The sequence below is a fragment of the Phalaenopsis equestris genome, unplaced genomic scaffold, assembly GCF_001263595.1.
Source record: "Phalaenopsis equestris unplaced genomic scaffold, ASM126359v1 Scaffold000258, whole genome shotgun sequence".
Classification (NCBI taxonomy): Eukaryota; Viridiplantae; Streptophyta; class Magnoliopsida; order Asparagales; family Orchidaceae; genus Phalaenopsis; species Phalaenopsis equestris.
The window spans coordinates 510,966-533,995 of NW_018164700.1; the positions used below are offsets into that span (position 1 = coordinate 510,966).

Consider the following 23,030-nt stretch of genomic DNA (forward strand, 5'->3'; position numbering starts at 1 on the left):
AGCCTCCTAGTGACTCTGGACCATTTTAAAAGGGTGAATTGAGGGCCGATCAGCCTTTCTTACATGGGTTTACTGCCTCCTTGTGAGAGGGAACCCACTCATAACTACCCTAGTGCTATTTATGTGCTTTTGTCGTGTTTAGGTTTGAGTTTTTGGTGTTTTCTATCAGGTTAGCCGTTGATGTCTCCAATTTTCCCTTCTATGGCTTTATTCAAGGGTGAGTTGTGCTCCTATTGCATCTCGTTTCTAGTTAGTGATTATCCTTGATTTTCCTCTTCCTCTACATCCTTTTCTTCACTGTTGTCGTCGTCGTTGTACTTGTTGTAGGCACCCGGAAACAGCCCTCCTTGGTTGTTTTTCTGCTATTTCAGCCTTTCAACTCTTCCACCTTTTGCATCACACGCCGTCGCTCCACATTGTCCTTCCCTGCTGCAGCTCCCCCTATAACAACTATCCTTGCTATTTTCCAGCAGTTTTTCCTTTCCCAGCCACTCTTCTACCCCTTTACATGCGTTGGTTGTAATTGCCTATTGACTTTTTTAATAATAATATTTGTGTTTCTATTGTTATTTGGGTTAATTCCGATATCACAAGTTGAACTTTGTGAAGAGAAAAGAAATAAGTTCTCTTTTGCTGTCATTTAAATGTGGCATACATTTTGATTAGATGTTTATCGAAGGTCATTTCCTTTTGATGATGCATGATTAAAGTGCTGAAGGGTGGATTGATAATCATTTACTTTTTCACATGCAAAATTAGGGGTCGATTTATGTCAGGCTTTTTAATGCTTTGTTTTTTAGATTGTCTTTACACGTTTATTTGACTTCTATTTCATTTTTACTTTTTCCAGTAATTTTTTGGTGGGAAGTTGTCTTTTATAACTAAATCTCCCCAGTATGTCGTAATTGTTAAAATGCTTTTTTTTTTACTTTTTTTAAAAAAAAAAGATTAGCATAGCAACTTTCAAAAAAATTACTTTCCTCTCAATATATCTATAACCACCTATACAAAAAATCCAAAGAACTCTAAAGGGACGCAACATTCCATTGGTGTATAGGCCCACGCTAGACACCTTAGAATTTGAATGAATCCTTTTCAATCACGGTAAACTTTTTTTCCAGAGCATCTTCATTTCTACACTTAGCCATCTGATCCTCACTATAAACTTTACCATCTATTTTAAAATTTATGTGCTATTTACGCTATCCATTGTTTCATGGTTTCAGCTTCCTCAGAGAATGGTGGATGTAATTAATCTAAAACAGCAACTTTTATCTCAATATGACCTGCTGAAGTCTAGGATCAAGGACCTAAGACACGATACTGAAAAAGAGGTTCGATCGATGATAATGATTAATTTTCATAAACAAGAAGTTGCACCTTTTTTGCTTAAAGTTGTAAGTGCCCTCAACTTTTGGACTTCCATCTTTGAAGGTTTGGATGCTGGCTCGCATGTGCCAGTTAGAGAACAAGATCATTGCTGTAGGAGAACCATCCTATCGGTAAATTCAACTTAGAGATCTGCTAATAATTTAAGAGAAATTAACATACATATCACACAATTCTTATTTATTTACATATCTAACACTTATAGTTTGATATTTACATTTATAGCACTTTGGTGTTATATGAAAATGTGTATTTTACTTTTAAAAAATTAGTAATAGTGGTATTCTAATGCAATGTTCACAATTTGAGTGGTATGCATGTAAGTATCAATTTTAGGTGTTAGATATGTAAATATAAGAATTGTGTGGTATGTGTATAAATTTTCCCAACTTAATTGATGTATTGGTAACACTGGACAATTGTGTGGTATGTATGTCAGACCTTACATTAAATCTGTATACTTAAGTCTCCAAATGCTGAGATATGGCATTTTTTTTAGGGCTCGAAGAGCTAGAGTCAAAAAAGTTTGTGAAAGCCTGGAAAAATCCATCTCAGCAAGGATTGAATTAATTGATAGCTATGCTAAAGTAAGTTTCAAGATGATACATTAACTTAGGTTGTCATGGTGTGCGCGTCAATTATCTGAGTTTGTTTTACAGATATCTTCAATGATCGAAATTGAAGTTGAAATGGATTCTGATGTTCTTGTCGCTGAAGCCATTAGCAATGCGGTAAATAATGTTTGCAACTTGAAGATTTTTAGCTTTTTTCTGTTCATTTATTTATGTTGTCCATTAAAGTCATAGGGAATTTGAATATATTTATATTCTTAATATAGGAAAGCATAGCAAAGCAGATACAACAGATAATGGAGATAGAAAATCTTGAAGAGGCAAGATTTCCAATGCATGGATTGATTTCGAAGTGGTTCTTATTTTTCATCACTAATTATAGGTATGATTCATTCTTATTGTTTAACAGCGGTGGCGAATACAAGCTGAGGCTAATGATGAGGTGGAAAGGCTGCTTAATGCCCCACAAACTTCAACCGAACAACTGTAAATATGTGAGTGATCAAATAATAATTTTATTTTTTATTTCATGGTGTCTAAATTTATCGAAGGTTACTAATAAGCGTAATTACTTTAGCTAAATTGGAATAAATACATGAGAATGACATTTTTTTATTTTTTATTTTGAGTTGTGGAGTTTAATTTATGCCTTATGAAAGAACATTTCACACCAACTCAGCCGTCAGATTGACCTTTTGCATAAGTGACTAGGAAATTTTGCTATAATTTTTGTTACAAAACTTAGCTCAGTTTAGGGAGAAAGGTTTAGGTGGACCTTGTAAAACTAATACATAGTGTGTAGGATTTTGAAAATTCCTTGACAAACTCTGCCATCATAGTGAAATCTGCAACAACAATATTAAGATGTGGCCATCAATTAGTTGGACCTTATAAAATTCCTGTTGTGCTATGTGTGTTCGTCTTCTTCTCGTTTATTCACTACTGATGGTTTGATTTCGATCATGAGTGAACCATACGATGACAAGAAATAAATGCAAGAGAGAATGTAGGAATATTATATTATCTTCCACTTTGTACACTGGGTATTTGCTGTGTTTTATATAGGGAGATGTGATAGCGATGCCTAATGGAACAGAGAACATTGAATGTTCATTTTGGCAAGTTTTTGGCGAAGATAGATTAATAATAAGAATGTTGTAGCGAGCACTTTGTTTTTATATCAGATGGAGGAAAAGACTAATTTAAATTTGCCATGTATGCAAATAGGAAGTTTACTTGTGAGATATGTAAATGCATAAGAATGGTGTGCTACATATTCAAATTTTCCTAAATGTTGATCCTTGTTAATTTGGACCTTAAGCTAGCAAGTTATATAGATGTTGTAGTAGGACTTGGAGGTGCAGACTTTAGCTAAAGTGGCATTCATGATTGATGACCTTTTTAGAATTTGTAAATATGAAATAGTAGCAAATTTTATTGGATCTATTAATGTTTAATTCAAATTATGTGAATCATAAAATTCAACTATTAATAACAATTTTGATATTATTACGGTGTATAATTAATTTTATAAACTTTTAGAAGCTTGCCAAAATACCTAAAATTTTATATAGTTTCAAATACTTGGTAAAGGAAATATAATTATATTTATATGTGCAAAATAACTGATACGATAACATACTAATAACTACTAGATGAAAAATACTCGAATATTGAGATTTCTTGGTTTTTGTAAAGTTTCTTCAAATATAAAAACTTCCACAAACTTATGAAATTATTGAATTGCCTAAATTGCATAAAAAAAATATTAAAGTTTACTACTTTCATGGAGTGCAATTATTCACCATGAACATACTCTGTTTTAACCTCTGATAAATGACACTTAAATTAATAATAAGAATGTTTGCTTTACCTTTGAAGAAACACTAATGAATAATAACACACACACAAATGGTCTGCCTGTAGCTCTTTAATCTATCAGTCAGAGCTCAACCTTTCAGCCAGACGAAATGACCAACACCATCTCAATTGTTTGAAGGAAGAATCTGTCGGGCTAAGAAACTGGAGACATCAAAAGACGCCAAAAATCAGTTATGAATATGTAAAACCTAATATCCTGTAACTCCCTCATAAAAGCATGGGTAAATATATAGTTTCTTTTTTAGTTGCCTTCTATCTTCTATAGAGAAGTGGTCCAATACATGTAAAAGGGCTTTTTTTTTGGCTCTTTACTTATATTCTGAAAAAAATTTTCCTCATCATCTTTGTTATCACTCTTTTTATATACGAAATGGGTCACAGAACCCTAGTATACCTCAGTTCGGCCCCACTGGGCAAGTTTGTGTGTTCTTCCTCTCTCTCTATCTCTCTCTCTTCCCTCTGGTTCATACCGCTCAAATCCTTGGGCACGCCTCACAAGACAAATTTGAATTCATCATCCTAAAATGTGCGGTGAGCATGGAGCGTGTTGTTAACAAGAATGGAAGCAATAGCAATGAGGAAAAGTACATCCCAGTGATATCTCTGATAGGGAGTTTGATAAGAATTTTATTACTCAACAGAGCTGGAAGCTAAAGTGTTGTTTTCGTCATATTTTCTTGGAACGCCTTAACTATGAGGCCGATGCTGCAAAATGAATAATTGACTCCTAATTGTTAAAACAACCGATTGAATGCATCATCATGACACCTGAGAATCAAGACATTGCCCGGTGATTTTGGGCGGCTGAAACTATACCGACAAATAAAAGGTATGTTGCGGATTTGTCTCATCTTTTAACATATTCCCATTCCCTAATGTTGTCTTGAGTTCAAATCGACATTCAGAGAAGTTGAATCCAGGGAATGGCGCCGGTTAAAATTTAAAGTGGTTCAGCTGGTCGAATATCTTACAACACCCTCACATAAAAAATTCATGGTTTCTAAGCTCGAGTGGGATAAAGGTCCGGAGGTGGTTCTCTGCCCAGTTTAGATAAGCTCTGTGATGGGTACGCTGAAATCACCCTAGCGGCGAGTCTCTACGATTACCCTCGAGATGACAACGATAGAACTCTCCTAAGACCTGACAAAAGTTGGGAATCGACGGAGGCTGCTGTCGGAGAGGATGATTTAGACTTTTTGCTAAGTTTAAGACACGGGCCAAACAATAAAGACTGTCAACTGCGAAACTAAGATTGCTCGGTCAGTTCGAAACAATAAAGGCTATCAAACGCGACGCCAAGATCATCTGGTTGGTCAATAAAGACTGTCAACCATGATGCCAAGATCTTCCGGTCAGTTAGAAACATAAAAACTATCAACTGCGGAGTCAAGTTTGTTTGGTCAGTCAATAAAGACTGTCAACCGCGACGTTAAGATCCTCTGATCGGACATAAACATAAAAGCTACCAACCGTGTCGCTAAGATTGTCCTGTCGGTCCCACAGTCGACCCACAGCGCCAAGAACTAAAAAAATCGATCTCGAAACTCGACTCTGAAACAACCTTAGAGCTCTTTCCATGCCTAGTAGCAACAAGCTCCACGAAAGATACGACATTACCACCTCAGTGTAAAGCGCGAATGGTTACCTTCGCTAAGACAACGATTATACGCGTAAGTCCTGACGACGACGAAAACCAACTTAAGGGATGAATCCGAGCAAAGTAAAACGAGATTGGCAAGGTAAGATTTTTGTCGGGTCGCAACAATTCAAAAATAACATGACCTTCCACGAGGCTCCATCACTCAACAAACATATTACCATGCAAATCATTGCATAGGTATGGCAAAGACAAAAACCAAATGGTACTAAAGACGACCGAACGATTCATTTTATTACAAAAGAAAAATCGACAAAATTTTCATATTTATCAAGTTTCCATGTTTACAAAAGTTTTCTATACAAAATGTTTACAAAAATATTTCAAAAGGAAAAACTTAAGCTTCAGGAAGCCGGCTGGAAGTCCCCTATTTGTCTTCAGCATCTGAGTCGTCCCTGGATGATCCCTCAGAATTGGATTATAGGGTTATAAATTCTTTTGGGTCGACATATTTCGGGTAACCAAACCTAACAGGACGAACCGATCGATTGCCGTCAAGCTACCAGTTTGAGGTTGATCATCCAATAGCTTCTCCTACCCAGGGTGGGACGGAAGCAATGCAAAGAACTTTTCAGTTTTTGTGGTCTCCATTTGCTCTTTCAGTTCACGATTTTTCTTCTTGGTGATAGAAAATAATTCTGAGACCATGGGAGTTCTTCCTTCGTTGCAATAAGATTTTTCTCGACCATCACAACAAGCTTCTCTGCCTTCCTAGTTAGCCCGATCAAGATCTCGACTTGTTTCACAAGGGCTGCCCATCTAGCCTCAACACGGTCCAAGAGTATAAACTGAAGATGTGAGGTGATACGTCAAAATAATATGTTATTTTAAGTATCTTTTTTATGTTTATTTTTGGTGATATACACTTTAAAGAATGATATTTTCATATTTTTGTTATAGGTATATCAATTTTAGGCATTTGGAGCAAATGTAACAAAATGGAGAAAATTTGGAGCCAAAATAGCAAATGTTATGATTATGGTGCTTGAAGCGCCACTTTGCAGAGAGATGGTGCCTGAAGTGTCATTATACAGAGAGTTGGCGCCTAAAGCGCTAGAGCCCAAAAACAACGTGCACTTAAGTAACTTGACACCTGAAGCGCCAGAGACGACTTTTTATGAATTGAGGAGGTTCAGGATGAATTTTGTGCGAATTTTGAGGGCTCCAAATATTTCAAACACCTCATTGAGTGATTCAATGCATCTAGACACTTTAGAAGGTTCTCTAATGAAGGGACATGTCTCTTTAATCAATGGACATGTCTTCAGGAATTCAAAAGGGTCGACTTTTGGAGGGAATTTTAATTCTTTTTTGGAGGGAGCAACCTCTAATAAAAGAGAGGGAAGTATAGGGCTTGAAGAAGGAGAGTTGGTCGGTTGTAAAGTGGTGTGGTGTGTGAGAGAAGAGTTCGATGGGGAGAGAGAGAGAGAGAGCGTCAAGGACTTGAAAATTTACTTCAAGAATTGTAAAAGGAGAGGGAAAGTGAGATTTTTTTTTTTTATTAAACTTTCAAGAGAGAATTGAGAGTGCTTGTAAAAAAGGAAAGTGCTTGAAGAGAACTTCTAGGGATTTGCTTGGGAATGATTGTGAGATAAGTTGTTTATTTTATTTCTTTGTTTTGTAAATTTGATTTTATATATGAAATATGTGTTTTGTCGTATCCTTCTTATGAATTTTGAGTAGTCTTCTTTATTCTTTTCCCTACTCTGAGATATGGTTTTGTGAAGAATTGATTTTGTTTTATACGATTTTAAATGTCAAAATTTTGTGATGATTTGAAATGAAAGAAATTATTGTTCATCTATTGAAATAAAAGAAATTCTTGTTCATCTAATGAAAGAAATTCAGGTTAAAAATGAAAGAAATTATTTTCTTTCATAAAATCTGTTTTTATTTCTTTAAAATAAATTTCAAAGATTTTTCTTCTATCATCTTCTGTGGTATAACTACGATACCAATTTCTAAATGATTCATATTTTGGTTCTAGATAATCATTGATTAAAGTATGTCTGATTTGTTTTTTGGCGAATTGTTTTAAATCAGTCATTATTAAAATTAAAACTGGCTTCTGATTACAGAGATGCTTTCTACCCTATTTGGGTGTAATAAATTATTATTTGATAGATTTTTTCTATCTGTCTCATGATTTATTGTTGATAATTTATCCGAATCATTTTGAGATATATTAAAAGAGGGATAAGATATCTGTGGATGAGAGTAATGGATCTTCTCGGATTGAATCTTATGACAACATCTCCGTTAGCATCTTGACTAACTAGCTCTACATCTTGATTTATTACATGATGAAAATTTATAGTAGTTTGCAACTGTCATGACTCAGGGAATCTTACTTCATCTCATCTTATAGTTCTATTTGTAATTATATTTGAAGCTAGCAAATTAGTTTCTACAATTGTAGATCTATATGTTGGCTTCATATTGTTTTTAATATTCGGACATAAAACATTCATAAATGTAAAATGAATTCGATAGATTATTGCGATTGATTCAGATCCAGGTAAAATTTTATACCCGTGTAATTTGATATGTATTTTAGATGCTTAAAAAAGATTTATGTTTGTTAATGACAGACTTAGATTTGAGAAAGTGTTAAAGAAAACTGGCCCATGACATAAGCTAGTTTCCACGACACCCATCAATGATATTGCCCAATTTAGGCATCTTGCATCTCTTAAGCAAGCTAAAATTGAAGTGTTTAATCCTCGAAGTATAAGAGGTTTAAATGCTACTTGTATTAAGCCTATGTGAATATATTTATAATTTTCTAAGTAACTACTAAGATCTTTTTGGTTTAAAAGAGAAATTGTTTTCTCTTGTTCATCTATTGTTAACGATTGTTCAACAGTTTTAATTGATGATTTGTTTTTAAAATCAAAAGTTCTAACTTTTTAGATTAAGGTTTTTTCTACTTCAGGGATAGTCTATTTATTTAAATCTTCCTCATTTACAGGATATTCTTGTAATTCTGCATTTTTAATATAATTATTTCTTGATTGAGTTCTTTGTAAATTTTTAGATATTGTAGTACTATTGCACCTCGAAGAGATGCTCATGAAAAATTATCAGAAAAACATCTAGAAATTTTTTTTTTTAAATAAGTTTAATAGGGTAATCTAACATCAGCTAGATGATAGTATTATCTAGTTGATGGCTAAGCAGCCTTTTCTCCCGCTTCTTTAAAAGAACCTTCCTCGGGTCGTCCAAGCGGCCCCCCAGCTTCTTGGCGACTGGAAGGAGCTGCATTCAAGAGATAAGTATCGAAGTTAGCATGGGTCTTATGTTTCATGATAATAACAGTGCATTCTTCGGTTGAAATCTGTTGAATCACAACCGTGGTTGCGAAAATAGGAAGAGGAAATCCTCACCTACTGGGCTGATTTTTCCGTCTGATACCTCAGCCAGTCTCCGCTCAACCACCCCTGCTTCCTGCTCGGCCTCATTCGCCTTGGTTTTAGCCTTAGCCTTTTTCTTGGTTGTTTGGGCGGCTACTACCTTTGCCTGCTGGACCTCTGCAGCGTTTGATGCGACCCATAACTCCGCCGTCATACAACCAAACACTCCTGGAAATAGGACCCTGTTTACGATCACTGGTTCGGTTGACTGAGGAATTCAGAGCATTCGGCCCTCAATATTGGGCCCCTCGGCCCGGGACTATTCAATGTCTTTCTTCTTCTGGAAAAGGTGATTAGACTAAAATGTCATGAGAACTGATGCTTTCAGTCATTGCCCTTATTTTTCAGGCCGACAATTTGGAACCGATTAGTTGTCCTGAATTGGATATAGCCACCCGACTCCAAACAATAATATGTGATTGAACAAATCGGAGGACCAAGGAATGCCCTTTCGTCTACAAAAGATAATGAAAGTCATGGTCGCCACCAAAGAGTTCGACTTGATCTGCGCAAGGATGACCCCGTACTGGTTAAGAATGCCTCAAAGCATGTGGCATAAATGTAGCCACAACCCATATTGAAACTGATCTAGTTAAACTAACAGGTCATTCCCATATCTCCTGGTCGCCCTTTCATCTAGACGGGTGGCCCTCAACTTGATGGTCGAATTGAAAATAATGTTGATAGATCGAAGGTCTGGGGAGTTCTCTTGGGAGCCATCTGAACGCGAAGAAATGAGCAAAGAAAAATTGAATGAAAAGTAGAAGGCAAATTGAGAAATCAGAAAAGAAAAGACAAGAGGCTCATTCATGGGCCCCTCAACCCCTATTTATAGGAATATAATGAATGCCCAAGCGTCCCTCACAAAAATTGAGAAAGTGCCTTGTTAAACACAAAAATCGAGATTTGCAAAAGAAAATTATTTTATTTATTATAAAAGCATGAGTATATATAGACTTAGTTCGACAGGAAGTATTTCACAAGCTGTTTCTCGGTCATCTCAGCAAGGACTAAAGCTCTTCTAACCAACCCCCTGTATAACTTTTGACCGCTGAGCTTGGATTGATTCACACGATTAGCCTCAGAGTAAACTCTCTGAATGAGTGCGCCCTCCTAGAGTTCAGCAGCCTCTCGGCGAAGATAGACTACGTCCCCGCACACCTCATCCAACTTGGCTCGCAAGTCTTTGACATGTCGGGCCATAATTGACTCCAGTTCTTCTAGGAGACATGATAAGGTCATAGGGGACATCCAATGTACCCGATAAGTTTTGCCCCAAGCTTTATCGGGTTTGGTTGGGCAAATGACCTAATCCTCTTCGCTACCAGTTGGTGCATGGGGAGTTGGGTTTGCCCTCAAGATCGGGTCCCAACCACTGATGTCGGTATGTAATCTTCGAGGGTATACCACAAATTTAGTCAGATGACTCCACCTTCACTTCTTTAATCAGATTTGGCTTCTTGGCCACTTTCTTTCTTAATGGCTCGCCCTAAGACCTGTGTGATCTATTACAAGTGTGGCTAGCATCCTAGCTTTATCAATGTGTTTCAGTGCAGATTCAGATCCTTCCTCCATGAAAAAACAACATACGGCGAGCGAGAGCCAAGAAAAGAAACAAATGCGGGAGATAGATAGATCTTGATTGACTTCCACCATGGTTAAAGTTCAAGAGCAAAACGTAATATATATATATATATATATATATATATATATGTAGGTATGGATTGTACAAATTCGGGATGATGCGTGATCTGTTAATGAGCAAGAAAATTAGGGAACATAATATGTACACCCAAAAATGACATGTACAGATCTCGAAGTAGCCTGACGGACCAGATCAAATGCTGATGTTTGACCGGAGAACTCAAGGCCGACCGAGTGACCAAAGATCGACCGATCAAAAGACCATCTTCACCGATCAAAAGTGGACAATCATGTATGACAGAAAATATGAAGAGTTGTAGCTCTTCAGTCTACCAGCTTGAACTTAACCTTCCAAACGGCCGACCACCCTGGCTGGTCAACAACAAAGGACCCGTCGACTACCTATGGCCAGCCATCACCCTTCAGATAATTGGTTGGCCAGCTATAGCCAGCCACCCCCCTTCATGTGACAGAAAAACCATTCTAGGCCAGTCACATAAGACTAATCGACTGACCATCCTTGGTTGGCCACCCAGATCCGATAGACCACTACATTCAAACCCGAAAGAATTCCAAAAGCATGAGTAGCACGACATCCAGGCGAAATGGCCGACCGAAGAAAGAAATTCACTGAGTGAAAAATCTAGAGAGAACAAAAGACACCAAAATCAGTTACGAATATGAAAAGACAATAATATCCTGTAACCCCTTATAAAGCAAGGAAAAAGATGTAGTTTCTTTTTTAGTAGCCCTCAATCTTTTATAAATAGGAGGTCTAATACATGTAAAGATTTCTTTCTTTTGCTCTTTAATCTAGACCCATACTCTAGATGGACTTTTCTCTCCTCATCGTGTCATCTTTTTTTTTTTTATATATAAAATGGTTCACAAAACCTAGAAATACCTCTGTTTGCCTCCCACGGGATAAGTCTGCATGTACTCTTCATCTCTCTTCTCTCTGGTTCCTACCACTGACCCTTTTGGCATTTTTTATGGGACAAATTTGGATTCAACAATATATATATATATATATATTTAAGAATTGAAAGCTTTCAAAATCAAATTAGGACCATCTATAACACATTTATAGTCAAATTGTGCATCTCGTATATATATATATATATATATATGTATGACAAAAAATTCATTTCATAAGATGCGGCCTAGCGGCCTCCCCCAGATAGAACGCTTGAAGAAGGGACAAGCCATAAAGGCCATAAGATGATTAATACAATGATTAATATTTTAGTGGACATTTAATAAAAGATAACTTTAACGATTTACATGAAATGTCCAAAAGTAAGCAGCAATAAGCAATTTGGCACATTATTAGACGACCATCTTGCTCGTATAAATTTTGTTCGTATGTAATTGTTTAAATAATTAAAAAAAAAACAAATTAAATATTTTACGCTATAGTAGTAAACGTATTTATTTTTATTTATTATTTAACACTTAATTCTTAAAACCTCATTAAAGAACTGAATTACTTAGGATTTAAGTAATTAATTCATGGCTTATCATTTTAATTTGATTATATTTTTACGTTTATTATAATAAATCAGAATTAGAAACTTTGATTTATTCAAATACCTCGATACTTGATAGTATTCAGTAGAGAGGATACATTTCTTAATATTCATCTCATTGTTTGGAAAGGCTTCTTTAAGTAATCACGTGTTACGCATACGGAAATAATCTCTCTTATTAAAGCAAATAATTATGATTATTTTTTTAATTATATATTTATTTTTTTATTTAAATTCATTTAATCGTGAAAAGATGTGTTCAGGTTTTTTTTTTTGTTCGGAAAAATTTAATTGAGAAATTAAGTTTAATTATTTTTATAAACTTAAAGATGCTTAAATTCATTAATGATCATATAATTTAAATAATAATTGTGAAAATTTAAGCATTCCTTCCCAACTATTGAAAATATTCAAAGAATAAATTACATGAATAAAATTAATAATTTACTTTTTTTATGAGTACTTTAAATTTCAATTAAAAGGAGACATCTTTTGTAAAGTTGGTACAAAAATAAACTTTAATTATTTTATTAAAAGTTTTGTTTTATGCTTTGATTATTGATTTTAGTTTATAGAATGATAATAGTTAGATTTTAAACTATTTTTGGCATGAGGAGGTGTGCTACGATACATGGCGCCAAATTCAAGTCGTAGAAAGCCGCCGTGTTGGACTCAGACTTGTAGTTGTCTAAAGATTCTTCATTATTTTAAAAGTAAACTCTAATAGTTATCTTTGTGGACTATTTTAGCCTCAATTTAAATAACATGACTTTTATAAATTGTAAGACTAAGGTTCTATTTGGGGCAGTTGCAGTTTAATGAATAATATGTTGATAAGCTGATTAAAAATAATTTGCTGATAAGCTACGTGTTGTGGCTATTATAAATTTTTGTTTTCTTGGAAAAGTCAGACCGCTACCAGAAAGCTGTCACCACGCCTAGATATGTGCGGTGTGAAGCGTTTTGAAAACGCCCAAGCTGTCAAAACTCAGTTTACCCAAACCCGTTGAAAACGCACCGCACTAAATTAGTTGTCCCAAACGGACCCTAACATGACATAATCTAAACGATCAAAGATTATTTTGACAATTTAGTGGATTAAATAATAATATTTAAAATGATTAGGAAAAAAAATTAACATTTATGATTAAATAATGCTATCATTATTGAAGAAAAAAATGGATAAAGTCTATGCTGATTAAATTTTAGTTAAGATGAGCTTCATGACATTTAGATTTATTATATGATGCGTATGACATATGATCAATCAATCAATTCTTGTACTTTACTTATATCAAAAAAGATAAATTTTAAAATTAACTTATTATCTAGTTTTATTGAGTTTGTCGCTACCCAATTTATTTATTTATTTATTTTTTTTTTTGTGGAAATTTTATTACATACTGGAAAATGTTTATATATTTACAAATCTAACTTCTAAACTTTTGCATTTATAGCACTTTATGATAAACTCACGCACAAAAAAATATATTTCACTCTTAAGAAGGCAAGTAATAGTAACATTTTTAAGTGATATTATTTAAATATTTGAGCGTTATGATATAAATATGAATATTTACGTGTTAGATATACAAATACTTGAGAATTGTGTGACATGTTGATAACTTTATATAAATACCACAAAATATTTATTTATTTACATATCTAACATCTAAACTCTTGTATTTACATTTATGACACTTTCATATCATTTAAAATAAAAAACTATTTCCAAATAAAAAAAAAAAAAAAAAAAAGTATTTCGCTCTTTAAAAAATGCGATAACAATTAAAAATTTCAGTATTTTTGTAAATAAATATGAATATTTACATGGTAGATATGCAAATACTTAAGAATTGGGTGATATGTTTGTAAAATGCATGTTAGATATTTGGGACCCACCAACTCTAGTGGTTCGCATGTTAAGAGATAGGGAGATCCTAATCATCAATAGCTGTTCAAGTTGATGGCCCCAAATTAGATTTAATACTTTGGCACGTTGGTCTTGGCTTGATTTATGCCAATTAATTTTTAATAACATAAAAAATTAGGCCAGGATAATTGCAAATTTTCATAACATTTAACATTATCATTTATGAATAAAACTTTTACTTAAAATTTGTATGTGTGAATCTTGAGAAAATTCAATGGACAAAAAAGTAGAAATGAATGCAACTAAGGAGTGCCCACAGACGGAAGATAAAGGGCTGAGGTTGAATGTACGAATCAAAGATTGAAGTTTATCAAGTTGAGCGCAGGCATCGATCTGCCTCTCATTATAACTAGACTCGAGGGAGGAATGTAATATTCCCAGCTATTTGAGAACCCTTTGGGGCTCTGAACTAGCCTCACATAACCACACGAAGCATCCATGAAGGATCCCTCATTGAGAGAACAGTCTTGTTGAACCAGTTCCGACTAATTCCGGCAGACCAAATAATTGGGTGACTAAACCAAAAACCTATATATATAAAATACTTAAATTATCTTGTAAGACCTCCGTTAAAACACTGTCAGATAATATAATTGTATATAGTTTGTATCTCATCCTCTATAAATAGGGGAATCATTTACTCCAAAAGGACTAATCAACAGTTTAAACTACTATTCATTATTGTACACTCTCCCCCACCCCCTTCTCTCTTGTCGTACGCTCTATTCCTTCACCATGATTCAAGACAAATCAGGATTCAACAAAATATAAATAGAAAAGAATTAGGTGATATTAATTCTAATGCCCCTAAAATATAATATTATTTCATATATGTGAAAAATCAACATAATTTACAATTCCATCTTGCACTCCCTCAAATTATGAAAGCCCATTGAACTCAATTTATAATTCAATCAAATTCAACTAACCCAAATTTGAAAGATTCCAAACCTAACTTTCATGCTCATTGATTTACAAGATGTAGATAGAAATCAAATTGGATTTTTTTTTCTTATCTTTTTAATTAATTATATTTATTTTTTTCGCTTGATTCCTATAAAAAAAAATTATAAATATTAGTTGGTTATTTGACTCTTGACACGGAATCGCGATCACCATGTTTTATATCATATTACTGAAAATGACATAATCATGATGTTAAGCTGGATTTAAGCCATTTTCCTTTGTTTAAATTACAATATTTTTGGCATTAGCTCTTTGGTTGTTAGTACTATAATTAAATTTAATATTTTTTTTAAATATCAACTTAATTAATATTTTAATACTAATAAACTATTAATCAATTCTAATTATCATTTCTTGTGATATTACGATATATAAAATATTTCATATATTAAATATTTATATTTTTCGCTGACTTCTAAAGGTTTGATCACACGTCCGTGTTGTCTAGCTGTATCTTCGTGACATGGATACCTATCTCACCGGTTCTTCGGGTGCACCGCTTGGCACCTTCTGCCTCGTGGCAAAAGTTATACGTGGCACAGTGTGGTTAGTGTAGAAGCCGTGTTTTTCGCTCAAAGACGTAACCGCACCAAACTCCGACCAGTTCTCGCCGCGGTTATCTATTTTTCTTCCTGAATTTCCGTCGGGTTTGTAAATTATTGCACACAGCAAACTCTACTGTTCAAGTCTTGTTTTTAAAAAAATGTATTTTAATGAAGAATCGAAGCATACAATTAACATATAAAATATTTTATCTTGGGAGATCAATAAAAATTTGTAAGATTTTTTAAGAGATGGGTGGAGGCCACCGCTCGCTGCTGCCGCTTGCCCGCAGTATCCTACCCTCTATCGCTCTCCTGTCATCATCGACGCCGACCGCCAAACCGTATGTACACCTCCCACGCACGCGCGCACACACTGACACACACACAAGCTGTCTGCCGCCACCGTCTCTTGCAACTGCCGACGGCCCAGGGCCTTGCAATTATTTTGTTTGGCCGTCTGGGCTGATGAGGTGAGGTGGTTAATACTGCTAATCAGCCTACTAGATAGGAACCATCAATTGACGAACTCTTTAGATAGAATCGACTGACTGGATTTCTAAAGATAGTCGGCGGGACTGGCCATTAGCCAATCGGGCGTATTAATCTAACCTTCAACACTCATTTTTCGCTGAGGAAATTCTTGTTGAATAAGTAAAACTAGACCATCGAGCACATGGTGAGTTACCATATCCTGAAGACTAATTTACCTGCTGAAGGTTGTCTCTAGAGACAAGAGGTGTCAGTTAGGTGTGTTCTATATGATCTGTTTAGATGACTTTTGACTAACATGAACTCGACGAACTTTTGGGCTACCACGTCATTTTACAATGGACCTCACCTGTCATATCTTCGTATTACCTCAAGATTTATGTTGACATATTTTTTATGTACATATGAAGAATAAAATTGAATGTGTGAATTTAATTGAGAAGGGAAAAATTAGCAAAATTTGAAATTCTTTTTTTTTTTTTCATCCACATAAAGCTTTAAAAACAAGATGAAATTACAAATTGATTTACTTATTTCATATAAATTTTTAATGAAATATATTTTATTTGCATCGTGAATAAAACTATGTCAACAGCACTTATCTCAAAAAGGACAAATACAGGCTTTTATTTCAACATGCTTGAATAACATAATCCCTTAGCTTTGTTAGATAATAACATTTTTCTAGGATGTATTTGAATACTAGGAAATTACAAGGAACAAAACAAAATAGGAAAATTTGCATACATACCACACAATTCTTATGTATTTACATGTCTAACACCAAAATGTCCAATATCTACACTAATAACATAATAGTGACATAAATCTAAACATAAAAAAATATATTTCACTTCAAAAAAAATAATTACAGTAATATTCTCTATATATACCGTTAAATATTTGTGTGACATGCATGAAAATATGAAAGTTTATATGTGAGATATACATAAAAATCATATGATATATATGGAAATTGTAAGAATAACTATGAAAATTTTGCTGCCCTCGACAAAACTATAATAAATTAAGCTATCATTTCTGTTCTAAATATTAGGTATGACTCATATACCATAAATGGGACCGATGCTGGAGCGGAGCGGAGCCCACGAGCAGAGTGGAGCAGAAAGTCTGTCCAATCGGGGGAGTTTCATTATTTGGGTTTCTAGTGCGGGGGCAACACCCTGTAGTTTGGTACATTAGTAATTTAAATAATTACATATTGTACTATAGAGTTATATATATGTCATGTCTGTAACCTTATGAGAGCTAAACTATGTTTATGTACTCTTTTCTGAATATTGAAAAGAGAAGTCGCAACTATGCTCCCGAGGATGCAGACATCTTTGTCGAATCTCATAAATATTTGTGTGTTCTTCTGGATTTATGTCGATTCATGTTTTTCTTCGCCCTGATTTCTCGACACTAAAAAATTTCTTACTTTTGCATTTCTATCCAAATGTCAAAACTATAAGTTGTTTCATATAAAATCCTTAAAATTTGTTTCATAATTTCTGAGCAAATATAATTCATACGCTAATCATGAATTTTTTTTATTTATTTAATTTATCCAGTCTCCTACCCTTTTCTCTCCGCCATCTTTTTCAGTACAGGAGATTCCCAATGCCAGCTGGCCGAGCCCGCCATTCCCCCCCTTCTTATACCCCTCTTCTCCTCCCATCCTTCCCATTCACCGATCACTCATACACCTAACCCTCATAATCTTAATTATTAGCAGAGATCTATCAATGGCGAAGCTCAACTTCGATCAATTGCTACTCGTCGCAATCAGTATCACTTGTCTCTTGATTCAGCCGAGCTCCGCCCAACTCCGGCAGAATTACTACTCCAAAATTTGCCCTAATGTTGAAAGCATTGTGCGGAACGCCGTCACCCAAAAGTTTCAGCAAACCATCGTCACCGTTCCCGGAACCCTCCGCCTCTTCTTCCATGACTGCTTCGTTAACGTACTTCACATGTTTAATTTCTTCGATTCTATTTTCGTTCTCAGTCTTTGTTTGCGATCGATCTTCTTATTCGGTGACATGCAGGGCTGTGATGCATCGGTGATGGTGGCATCGACGGCGAACAATAATGCCGAAAAGGACAGTTCGGATAATCTCTCACTCGCCGGCGATGGATTTGATACCGTCATCAAGGCCAAGGCTGCCGTAGATGCTGTCGCCCAATGCCGAAATAAGGTGTCCTGTGCTGATATTCTCACCATGGCCGCCCGCGATGTCATCTCCCTGGTTCGATTCCCTGTTTTGATTTTTAAATTTTGTTTTCGTTTCTGTTTCCCGCCCCAGCAGCATAAGAGTTTTGGCTTATATGTTTCCATTGCAATGGCTTCAGCTGTTTCCGCAGCATTTGGTAACTCATTCGTGATGATTTTGGAGCCAAATAATCAAAAAAATTTGGAATCAACAAAATTCAATAGTTTGCTAGCTTTTTTAGAAAATTACTGAAATCGATCGGCTTAGATTCAAGTTTTTCTGTTGAGTTATGATGGGCAACAAAATTTTTTCTTATGAATTATGATAATTTTGATCAATTTAGTTTATGGAATTTCAACTCTTTGATGATTACAGGTTCATTTTGGCAAATTAAAATCAATTTCTTGTAAAATAATCATTGTCGAATAATTCCGTACTTTCAATCAATTTCAAATACCTATCGTTTTTTTTTTTCTTAATCGTTCTTCTAACCATCATATGCTGCTTGTGTTGATTTAGGCCGGCGGACCATCGTTCGTGGTGGAGCTGGGGAGGCTGGACGGGCTCGTCTCCACGGCGGCGAGCGTCAATGGTAAACTGCCCCAGCCGAACTTCAACCTTAACCAGCTCAACTCCCTCTTCGCTGCTAATGGGCTCTCCCAAACGGACATGATCGCCCTGTCAGGTACGAAGTCAACCTGCTTTGACTCTTCACGTTTAGTCTTCCGGTACAACATACCGCCAGAGAGATGCTTTGGCTTTCCTAAATGAATGATTTAGGTTGTTGCGCATGTGGTATTATAATTAAAAAGATGAAATTTTGAATTTTGATTAATTTGTTTTTTTGTTGGCATAATTCTCTAAATTATTAGACATATTCTAAGAATTTTACAATATAAAGTTATTTAATTTTGTGTATATAATGTTATATCAAAATAAAATATTCCTAAAAAATCTAAAAGTTATTGGAGCACCACTCTTTTAAGAAGATTCCCCTGCCGCCTTTGGACCATGTAGCTTAACTTGAACGGAATGTCTTTTTTCCCAAACGAATTTAAAGTAAGCATCCGAATGTCCGAGCACTATTTCACTTGCTTCAAATTGGAATGCTTTGCTGGCTCAAAATTTTAAAGTTGGATTTCTCCATATATAATGTGTAAAGAGTGAAGTGTCATTGGTTGTATAATATCTATTTTAGTCTGAGAGTTTATAGATCTGTCAAAATAATCATTAATTATTTTAAAAGTGAGCTCTAATTGTCCTCTATGGAAACTGCTACAGTCTTAATTTAAAGAATATGTGAACTATTGTGATACTTTTATAAATTATGGGATAAAAACAAATCATGTATATAGTCAATGACTATTTTGTCATTTTAGCGCAAATACCAATCTTTAAATGCTAGATATATAAAGACGTAAAAATTGTGTGATATGTATGAAAATAATAAATTCTCATATTTACAGACCTAACCTAAATATCATAAATCTCAAATTTTAGAGCTTAAATTTGTAAATAACTAGGAATTTTGTGGCATGTACGTAAATTTTCGTATTCTTTTTGGGCTTTTGCATATCTACCAGCCGGACCATCCGAACTTCAATTTTTTTTGCGTAGAAATTACCAGATTCTTATGTTTTAGATATAAATCTGATGGTCTACAGATATAAATTAAAAATTTAAAAGTGATTGATATGTTAAGACATAGAAATTGCGTGGTAGGTATGTAATTCTCGCTATTCTTTTTAGCCCCCCAAATGGCGGCCCAGAGAGCTGGTTTAGTTTTGGGACTCATTAAACTGTAAGTGTGCACGTGATTTAGGGCGCAGGTTTTGGTATTTGTTCTCTTAAGGGAGACTCATGCTGGCCTTATGGCACGTTTCAATTTGTGAAGAGGATGGTGGGAATAATACTAACAATAAAGGCCATAGGATATAAAACAGGCGCGTGGGTACCACTAAATGCTACATCATGGAAACTTTTACCTCTGTCGCTACATACCTCTTTCGTCTTCCTTTTGTTTTTTTTCTTTTATTTTCTTAAATTCTATTTCCTTTTCACTTATAATTTTGCACTGCAAATAAGAGATTTATGGCTGGTGTAGATGTAAAATTATTTAATTTAATATTTATTAATGCTTTTGTTGCAAATTATTAAAAAAAAAATTTTAAATATTATGCATGTAAATTCCTTGAAATAAAAAAATAGGAGAGGATAACAATCTTTATATATTTGCTTAGAGGAGAAGGAAGTGACCAAAAATCGAGGGAAGCCGCCTGATGACTATTCGAATATAGAATAACCAATTAACCATTAATAGCCAATTGTTTTTTTCTATTCTCTTCAGAAGATTAGCAGACTTGTCTATCTCTAAAAAGAAATCCAAAAACGGCTGTATATACAATAATTTCATGGCCGTGAAGAACATTATATTTCATTTATATTTTTTTGGTCTGTTAGATTGCTCTCCTGCACGAGCGACTTGTGTGCCTCATTCAGATCAATTTTATTCATTACTACAACTGTAATATAAAATGCTTGGAGAAATAAATAAATGTAAAACCAATAATATATAATATAGTTTGGGCATTCTGGAACGGCAACAGCCGGCAAGCACGAGGATGTCAACGGTCTCCCCTCCACAATTTTGTTTCTTTTCTCTTTTTAAATTTTCTCTCAAGGCAGACATCATAAAAATATTCACATTATTTTTTCGTTATTTCCAACCATTACGCTATTCTTAGGAGCAAATCCTGTCAGTAGTTGTTAGATATTTTTATATCAATTGCACGCCTTCTAGTCGTTTATATGATTTTAAGGATGCATTTAGAGCAGGTGTTTGGCAAAACTATCTTTTATCTGTTTTCTCAAAAAAATTATGATGGGAAGATGTGTTTTGACCTTATTTAGTGCGGTGGTTATAGTTTGACTTTTTGAAAATAAAATAAATTTATGATGACCATCACAATTTTTTGAACAACAAGTGTAATTTCACAACTACGTGTTCAAACAATTATAAACGCCCTGCACAAATCCTATGTCCATGTTTTTATGTTTTTTAATATACAACCTTTAGTGAGAAATTCTCCTGTTATTGCCTGATTATTGAGATAAAGAAATATATATAAATGGATATAAAAAGAAGGTTATTTCTTTCTTCAACTAGACCTACTTGCTATTCTATAAGAATTAGGTGAAGTGTCTTCTGTCATATTAATTCAGGCATAATGAAAATAATAAGTAACCCTTTTTTTCTTAGGCTAATGATTGCTTTTCTTTTTAGTACTATTCATCAATTGATGTAACTTCTAAGAATAAAAATAAATCAACATTTTCACTATAAAAAATGTTAGCAAGCTAATTTCTCCATATCAAGAAATATGCATGCCTACCACACACTATTCTCATGTACTTATATATCTAATATCTAAACTTTCATATTTACATTTATAGCATCTTGGTGTCATAAAATTATGTGAAAAAATAAATTTCATTTTTAAAAGATGAGTGATATGCTTGATATAATGTTAAAAATAAAACTTAATGAGTAGAAATATGAAATTTTTATGTGTTCATGTGTTACATATGTAAATACATACCAATTGTGTGGTACGTATGTAAATTCTCCAATTAAATTATATTCACTATCTTTGAATCTTACATCCGATATGATTTCCGCAGCTGCGCACACACTGGGGTTCTCACACTGCAATAGATTTGCGAATAGAATCTACGATTTTGGCGGCCGCAAAGGAGCAATAGATCCGAGTTTAAACCAAACGTACGCAAAGCAATTGCAAGGAATGTGTCCGCGCAACGTGGATCCCAACATAGCAATCAATATGGACCCCATCACCCCTCGGACATTCGACAACTTATACTTCAGCAACCTGCAGCAGCGTATGGGGCTATTCACGTCCGACCAATCCCTCGCCGATGATTCTCGGTCTCGCCCCACCGTCGACACGTGGGCCGCCAATTCCAACGCCTTCAACAATGCCTTCATTGCTGCCATGACTCGCTTGGGTCGTGTCGGCGTCAAGACAAGTACAGCACTGGGAAATATTCGCCGGGATTGTTCGGTCTTTAATTAACATATTTTATTTTTTGTTTCTAATTTTTTGAGATTTGATTGGGGAAATAATAGATTGATGTGGGAATAAGAGGGAGGCTGTGTGTTAGATTTGGATGGAGGACGGAATAAGGGGTTGTTTAATGAATATTTTTTGTAGAGGGAAGTGATGTGATGGCATATGAATACCATAATGTTATTTTACATTAGTCATATGTTTTGGTGCTCGCAAACAAGATTTTCTTTTTCAAGCAAATGCTACAAAAACAAGGATTAAAAAAAAATTTGTTGAGCTTGAGTTTATATAATCTTATAAAATTAAAAGAAATGGTACGTGTGTGTATACACTTACTGGTACCTTGGTTAAATGGGTTTTTGGGTCTAATAGATCAAGCCTATTCATCACAAATTTTGAAGCGCTGGCCGAGACCGGACCGATTATACATGTTAGCTGTATCTTTGGGCGTGATAACTATTAGACTTGTCACTCAGAGTTACTCCGAGATCTTCTTTGCCAAGTGTGTCAGTATTTACGAGAGCTTCTTTGGTTGAACTCGTTGGTGCCGAGTATTCAAGTGAGCTTCTCTGACCAAGTTCTTCCAAGCTTTTTAAGATCATTTATCGAGCTCGCTTACACCCTGTGAGCTCTTCGACCGAGCTCACATGCATCAATCGAGTTATGTCATCAAGTTTGATGAACAGTCTTTCACGACATGAAAACTCT

General features: G+C 34.7%; 2 protein-coding genes across 5 annotated transcripts in view; both read left to right on the forward strand.

Moving 5' to 3' along the window:
* The window catches only part of LOC110024564, a 37,101-nt gene extending 26,610 nt beyond the window's left edge, over positions 1-10,491 (forward strand). Inside the window, exons 7-13 of one of the 4 annotated variants that reach the window (XM_020724608.1) lie at positions 1,227-1,334; positions 1,435-1,502; positions 1,889-1,976; positions 2,049-2,120; positions 2,228-2,281; positions 2,371-2,455; positions 10,464-10,491. In XM_020724608.1, the coding sequence (XP_020580267.1) occupies positions 1,227-1,334; positions 1,435-1,502; positions 1,889-1,976; positions 2,049-2,120; positions 2,228-2,281; positions 2,371-2,451 (471 nt within the window). In that variant the 3' untranslated portion in view covers positions 2,452-2,455; positions 10,464-10,491. Of the gene's footprint in view, positions 1-1,226; positions 1,335-1,434; positions 1,503-1,888; positions 1,977-2,048; positions 2,121-2,227; positions 2,282-2,370; positions 2,633-3,887; positions 3,979-10,463 lie in introns of those variants that run through there. The other 3 variants (XM_020724607.1, XM_020724609.1, XM_020724606.1) reach the window with 3 other exon arrangements.
* Positions 10,492-17,648: 7,157 nt separating this feature from the next.
* LOC110024562 (peroxidase 51-like) lies at positions 17,649-22,505 on the forward strand. The gene is made up of 4 exons (XM_020724605.1): positions 17,649-17,985; positions 18,070-18,270; positions 18,754-18,919; positions 21,916-22,505. Exons 1-4 carry the CDS (start codon positions 17,767-17,769, stop codon positions 22,326-22,328), a joined length of 999 nt encoding a protein of 332 aa, XP_020580264.1. The 5' UTR covers positions 17,649-17,766; the 3' UTR covers positions 22,329-22,505.
* The last annotated feature ends 525 nt before the right edge of the window (positions 22,506-23,030 follow it).

Coding starts and splice junctions, on each gene's coding strand:
- LOC110024562 (XM_020724605.1), top strand. CDS start 17,767: ATGGCGAAGCTCAACTTCGATCAATTGCTACTCGTCGCAATCAGTATC. Junction 18,271..18,753: donor CCCGCGATGTCATCTCCCTG/GTTCGATTCCCT, acceptor GTGTTGATTTAG/GCCGGCGGACCATCGTTCGT. Junction 18,920..21,915: donor GGACATGATCGCCCTGTCAG/GTACGAAGTCAA, acceptor TGATTTCCGCAG/CTGCGCACACACTGGGGTTC.